Consider the following 7,318-nt stretch of genomic DNA (forward strand, 5'->3'; position numbering starts at 1 on the left):
ACTAAACAATAATAAATACTAACCCGAAGGATCCCATCTTCCACAATGTTTAATTAGAATTGATACGTAATTGTCCATCTCAATAAATTTAATTATTGAAAAAAACCTTCAATTACTCGATTCTGCTAATTTTTTAGGCTGAAGAATTAAGAGAGAGAAACGTTGAAGAAAAAAAGGATATGATTTGATTTTTTATTTCATTTTAACTGATTTTGAGTGAATTAAGGATAAAAGATATTGTTGATTTGTTTGGATCCTAAGTTCATGCTAATCATTAATTATCTACAATAAGTTCAAATTAAATTACAGGCCACAATTTCAGTTTTTTACTTTATTATTTCTAATTCCATTTTTTTTTAATTTTCGTTTATCTTTTTATTTATTTTTTAAGTTTTTTCCAATTAATAAAAACATTTCTTTTTTTTGTGAATTTGTTATAACCTGAAAATTTTAATGATATAGCTTGAAAGTCTAAATCTACTGCTATAGCTTGAAAATAGTACTATAATATATGTCATTTATGAAATTTACACTTATCAAAATTATAGCTATAGAGCCTTACTATAACTATATCTTTTTGAGATCTTTTTTATGCCTAGACACAACCCACCCAATGTTGGACTTACAACATAAATCCCACTAGTTTAGGTTATAATTACAAGTATTCACGATAGTTTCAAATATTACTTCATCTATCACATTTTGTTGGTTGGATACATGTATCTTAATTCGACGAATACATTATACATGTATCCGAGGAATTGACAAAGTAGGATACATGTTTAATTAAGGACTCCAATTAAAATGCTTAATTTAAGGAGGAAATCACTCCTCTAATAGAATTTAAATATATTTTGTCTAATAACTTCTAAAAATTCAAAAATATTTTAATTTCTTCCATTTATTATTTAGCAACAAAAAAGTGAAAAAAAATTATTTTCAAAATTTTGAATTTGTTTCTTTGAATTTTGATATTTTTTATTTTCAATTTTCATGTTTAGAGAACAACATATTTCTCGCACTCTAGTTGATTGTTACGTCGTTGTATAATCTGATAAAAGTATATTGTTGTTTTTGAACTAAATAGAGACCTTGATTTGAAAATATTATATAAATCAAAATCATTAATTAATTGAATCAGGATACATGTCTTTTACTAATGTATTTGAAGTATGTATCTGATTCATGCATCTAATTTCCTTAGATACGTTTCATTAGCTGTATCTGATACATACTTAGTGACTTAGATGTATTAATTATGTACCAGTTACATGTAACATATAAGAGATACATGTATTTGAAATTTGTTTATGTATCTGATATGTATCCAATAAATTTGTGATTGCCGTAATTTCATAAAAATGTAATCTACAACAATCTTGTTGAAGTATGACCAGATATATGACAGAACCGTCTCAGATACACAAAAGAAAACACACTAGATCAAGACAGAAAAATCTCATATATATAGAATAACATGCTCATATACATGACAGAAAACATTTCATATATATTTAATAGAAAATACATATACATTTAATAAATAAACAAGATACATAAAATATTCTGACTAGATACATGACATAATCATCTCAGATAAATTGAATGAAACATACGACTTGCCATCTCATTAAAAAACTTTTTCATACTATTTTTCATATGAAAAGGTTAAAACAGCCACTCCTGCTGCAAACCATACTACTTATAATTTGTCTTCTTTCTTTCTTTTCTCCATTTTTACTACCATCTTCATTTTATTTTCCTGTTTAATTTTAGAGAGGGATGTGCAAATTTAACGTGGGGTGGGAGGGAGATATTGTTGGCGGACGAAATTGGGGGAGGTGGATGAGAGAGAAAGATATTTGCTAATGAAAAAAAATCATTTTTGATAGATATTCTAAAGAAATTATGAGTTGAGAGGATGAAGGAAGAGAGAAAATATGGTGGAGGACGTTGGAGGTGGGGGAGAGTTATTGTTGGCGGAGGAGATTCAGCGAGGTTAATTTGTTAATGTCTCTTTAATTAAGGAATTTAAATTTTAAGATAATTATTCAATACCATATTTAAGAGATTTGTGTATCTGATTTAACTTTTATAATATATGGTATAATTATTAAAAGTGATATTATGAGTAATATTTTTAAACTATAGATAAAATATGTATATATGGTAGTAAAGTATGTCTAATTATGTAGTTTTCCCTATTTTCAATGATCATGGGCCATTGTAAACACGTTTGTTTGGCCCATTTTATATATTAGTAGTTATTAAGCTATAAATAATTTTGCTTGTTTAATAAAGGATATCAGTCACTCTTGTTCACAGTGGTTGAGGGAGTTTTCTCCACACCACTAGGTCACGAGTTCAACTCTGATATAAGAAAAAGAATATAGAAAAAAAATTGAGGTATTCTAAAATACCTCCTTTTATTTATTTTTTCCTCAATAATTATTCTTATGTTTTTATTTATTTTTTAATCAAATATGTTCCCTATTTTAAGAGTACCAATTATTTTATATTTGAAACTTAAAATTGCATTTAATTTCTGTATTTACTCTGTATATTCAAATATAATTCGAGATAATATAATTTTTATACCATCCTCACTTTACAACACTAGGACAGTCTGGTACGTGGGATAAGAATATATAATACTTTTTGGGATAGAATTTGATCATATTTTTTAATTAGTCCCAAAATTATTTTATTGTCATTTATTTAAAATGATGAGATCATTATCCCATATAAACGTTGGGACAATATTCTCATACATCATCCCACATATCTACATAGAAGGGGAACTTAACATAATAAATATAATTATTATCATATGATAAAAAAGTCTCGAATTCAAATTGTGCTCTTATAAATATGTCAAACAAAGTTAAATACAATACACCTTTGTGATCCGACCCTTCCTCAAACCCCTACATAGTGAGAACTTAGTGCAAGAGTGCTTAGCAGAAATTTTTGTTTCTACCAAACCACATGGCAATATTTTTGAATCACTTTTAATCGAACCTCCAATTATATTTGAAAACTTCATTTAAAAACAGTTATTAAGATAATTGAAAAGTGAAAACCAAATGGATATGAAAAGCATGCCAAATTAACAATTTCAGAACCTAAACTTGAGGCATATAAAGCAGACCTCAAAGTACCAACTTTAAAACGAAGCCCGGGCACAGGGCTATTGCCCGAGCCTAACTGTAGCTGCTAGTTGAACATCATACATACAGACCAACAAGAGTTACATACAGGCTACATCGAACTAGGAAACTGTTTTGAGGCATCGTTGTTGAATACTAAATATCATTGTCGAAGGATTAGTAGTCCCTCGTGTGTTTGGCCAACTCACCCTACAGTCAAGAAAATGAACTAAGCATCGTTAGTATGAACGAGCAAGGCAATGTTATAAGTAGAATTCATTCAATTGTCACCATACAAAAATGAAAATGCAAAATGTGGTACTAGCCCATAAGAGTGACTTCAAAACTTATGAGCGACACTGCTGCCTGTTATGACATTGTTTTGATTATATATAAGTCTTCACCCCGACAAATTCAGCTCTCCGGATAGTAAGAAGGTCAAATATATATAGAAACATTTCCTCATACAATGACCAGATGGACCACAGGGTATTACTAAAGCAAAAGGGCAATATGTAAAACACACACACTAATTCCTCTTCTTTTTTCTTGCTTCTAATATCTCACGAAGCAAAATTCACATCAATCTTCTCAAATCATGTCAAGAACCTCTCACAAGATTAAATTATTATAGCTTAAAAGCAATGGACACGTCTTAAGTCCCTAAGATAGAAGGCTTTAGGTTAGTGAAAGACTACCAGCTCTTTCCCTGGCAATAGTTCCCACTTTATCTCAATTTCACCTCTCTTCTGTGACTAGATTCAATAAACTCTTTCCGGTCTAACTGTTGTCATGGTGGATCCATAGATAAAATGGTTGTTTTGTTCAATCTTCCCATTCATATGGCTAGAGTTTGAAGATTCTCAAAGTTAAATGTTCTAGAAAACGAAAAAGGAGGTGAACAAAGAGACTTTTCACATTCTCGCTGTTCATCATTTTAACCTTCACATAAGTTCTGTAATGAAGTCTATAAGTACAGGTTGTCTTTCCTATGACATCGATGACCAAAGTAAAGCAAGTGATGCTAGAGCAACCCAACCCATGTCACCACTGCTGTTCAGTTCTCAAAGTTTCAAGACCTACAGGGCTTTTCCCAGGGTGTAATTGAGGAGCTTCTAGAGTGAGTTCACTGATAGCAAACAAGCAGATCCTCCTTCAGTAGCAATGGGGAAATAACATAATAGTAACTGGTGTTTTTTTCTATTTTGATGAATTTAAAATATCATTAATGGCATCAAGGTGCAAAATACAAAACTACAATCACAAAAGAAGATAATGACAGTTTGGGCTTCTACAATCTAGGCAAGTACTAGTGAGCTGACATAATCCAAAAAATGGTCAATCCTAAAGACGGATTAGCTTGACATTTAGGATCATTAGGAGGTGAAAAGGAAATATCATGGCGAGGTTAAACTTGGGCATGTCGGTGCATGAAAAGGAAAGGAAATATTAAGGAGTTTCAGGCTGTATCATCATGATTTGTTCAAACCAGGAAAAATGTCATAGGACCTAGATGTGTAAAGGAACTATGGAAGATAAGGCATCACTTTACATTCTCTGATATCAGCTTTTAAATCAGGGTCAAGTTCGAGGGAGATATTATAAGAGCTTATTGTCCTTTTAAATTTTCCAAATATATACAACTTCCTAATACATTTGAACTCTTTTGATTTTTTTTTCTTCTTATAACAACCAAACATTACTGAACATCTTGAAATTCAAAGCCAAAATGATGCATGCACCAACTCTAGCAACATATGATAGCACATAAACAGTTTACTTGAAACAAGCTAGACTAAAAATTAAAAGATAACTGTACCTCGAACTGACTCTTCAGATGATCAAGTTCCTTGTCAAGATCATTAATAGCCTGGTTATATGCCTGCATAGGTGAGGACTGGCTTGTTGTTTGGATCTGCAAACCAAACAAAGCAATAAGTCAAATCCAGAGCGATCAAACTGCATAAACAAGCCAGGTTGCAGTGACACACCATAGTATCCAATGGACAAATTATTAACACTTTGTAAAGAAATTATGTATAAGTCTACAAGAAATATAGTAGGAACAATAATGTGAAAAGACATGATTGCTCAAGAAGCAAGCCTTTCACGATATACACCATCCCTGAACACAGAATATTCACAATTGAATATTACAATCCAAATAAAGATTCTACTCTTCCTACATCCCCGAAGAAAATACAGCCTTGGGATGTTCGAAAATTGTCCTTAGAAGCTTATTTGGAGGACAACGGATCCACCAAAGGTAGCTAGCTTCCTTCACCTGGACAGTATTACTGGAAGCATGCCTAGCAAAAGATAACCTCTGCAAGAGGATTTACATTAAGTAACAGATTCAACATGTGCCATCATAATCTGAAACTATCTGTTATCTATTTCATCACTTCAGAATTGCAAAAGACATTTTGAATTATTTATATTTTTTTTGAAACTGGTAACTTAAAAGATGTTGAATTTATTTTTGTCCATTGTTTGGGTTCACTGGGCATGCCCTGGAAAATCCATCAAGAATATTTGGCAATCACTGCATGCATATTTTGGAGTATTTAGCCACAGAGGAGCATTGATGTTCTGATGGAATTTCAACTCCAATAAACTCTCTAAAACCTAGGTGTCGTTTAAACCTTTTCCTTAGAACTTGTCTAGTAATACCTTGCAATGGAGCTCACTCTAATGTACTTTCTGCATCCCCGATATGCTATTTCATGTAATTCCCTTACTTCATTACAAAAATGAAGCGCTAACAAATCAGAAGCGACTAACAAAAACTACAATAAAACTAAAAAATGAAAATGCAACCAACAGGGCCGCAGACTAACAACCTTTTTTTTTTTTTTGATGACAAGGGAAACCCACAGCCGCTACCCTTTGGGTGGGCACAGGGTAAAACCCCCGCTCCTATGCAATAGCTCGCAAACCACATAGGAGAGGTAACCCGCACTAGGCAAGCCCGGTGCAACGAGCTCGACCCAGAAGGCAAACCCCTTGCTTCCGCTGGCAAGGGGTTTCGAACTTGAGACCTCCAACATGGAAGTCCCAAGCCCAAACCACTAGGCCACCCCGAACTTGGCCTCAACTGGCAAGTAAGCACTCCAACTTCGGGAGTGCACATCTAGACACCTCAAGTTGGTCTCAACTAACAACTAAGCACTCTAACTCGTTCACTGTGTCTTATGAACACCTGACACTGATGTGACACATAAATTTTGGAGGTGTTTAGATGTTCATTTTGTAAGTTATAGTGTTCAACTTACACATTGGCGACGCAAGTTGAGGTGCCTAGAAGTGCATACTCAAAAGTACCTACTTTAAGGTGTCTAGAAGTGCATACTCAAAAGTACCTACTACCTCCCACCCGCAAAACCCACACCCTTGGGCACAATTATACATAGAAGCAAAAGAAAAACACAAAAAAGTGAGGAAACAATCACAAAACCCGAGAAACTAACCCGAAGCAGGATTTTGTACTGAAGAGGATGAGGCAACTTGTACCCAGCAAACAGAACATTATCATCCCTATGTAGTTGCCTGTTAATCATATTCATATAACCAAAAAAAAATCAGTTCTTTACCAAAAGGGTATTCCAAATTCGACGAAAACTGACAGAAATTAGAAGAACACAATCAGTGTGTTTACATGCGAACAATGTTCCCGATTGTATGGTCCTCTCTTTCAACAGTAAATGTAGCTGCATTCATGATCTTCGTATCCCTCTCATACGAAACCCTAATCAAAATTTTCCAAATGAAGTGTAAATTGTTGCTCGATTCGTAAAAAAAATTGAGAAAATTGCATAAAAATATCAGAAAAATGCCATACTTCTTAACGCCTTCTGGAACAACGAATCGTTCGTAACGATCTGGAGCATTCATCTTTCTTCTTCCTTCTTCGTCTTCAACAAATTGATTTCAGCGGCTAATTTGATGAAAATTCTGTTCTTATGTATATTTTTCCGGTTCGGGTTGAGTGGAAATGGACTTTGTGGACTTGTATTGTTGGATAGGCCCAGCCCAATTTAAATTGGGCTAATCCGATCCATTAGGTTAAAACTTTTGATTGGGCCTATATTTTACCGAAACTTTCACTTAATTATTATACTATTGATCTTTTTAAAGGGAAACTTACATGGTTAAGTAAACATATATTG

General features: G+C 33.1%; 1 protein-coding gene across 1 annotated transcript; it reads right to left on the reverse strand.

The window, feature by feature from the left end:
- Window positions 1-3,068: 3,068 nt before the first annotated feature.
- On the reverse strand, window positions 3,069-7,092 carry LOC125817983 (DNA-directed RNA polymerases II, IV and V subunit 11). Its single transcript, XM_049497484.1, has 5 exons — window positions 6,991-7,092; window positions 6,808-6,897; window positions 6,620-6,698; window positions 4,969-5,064; window positions 3,069-3,359 (listed from the first exon to the last, which is right to left on the reverse strand). Exons 1-5 carry the CDS (start codon window positions 7,041-7,043, stop codon window positions 3,327-3,329), a joined length of 351 nt encoding a protein of 116 aa, XP_049353441.1. The 5' UTR covers window positions 7,044-7,092; the 3' UTR covers window positions 3,069-3,326.
- Window positions 7,093-7,318: the final 226 nt, after the last annotated feature.

This window comes from Solanum verrucosum, unplaced genomic scaffold (genome assembly GCF_900185275.1).
Source record: "Solanum verrucosum unplaced genomic scaffold, falcon-dt-bn FXZP01000253.1, whole genome shotgun sequence".
In the NCBI taxonomy this organism is placed as follows: Eukaryota; Viridiplantae; Streptophyta; class Magnoliopsida; order Solanales; family Solanaceae; genus Solanum; species Solanum verrucosum.

What these genes read in the sequence shown, in the direction of transcription:
- LOC125817983 (XM_049497484.1), bottom strand. Translation starts at nt 7,043, where the DNA reads ATGAATGCTCCAGATCGTTACGAACGATTCGTTGTTCCAGAAGGCGTT. An exon ending in GTTCCAGAAGGCGTTAAGAA is followed by an intron (nt 6,898 to 6,990) that starts GTATGGCATTTT and finishes AATTTTGATTAG; the next exon opens with GGTTTCGTATGAGAGGGATA. An exon ending in AGTACAAAATCCTGCTTCGG is followed by an intron (nt 5,065 to 6,619) that starts GTTAGTTTCTCG and finishes TTTGGTTTGCAG; the next exon opens with ATCCAAACAACAAGCCAGTC.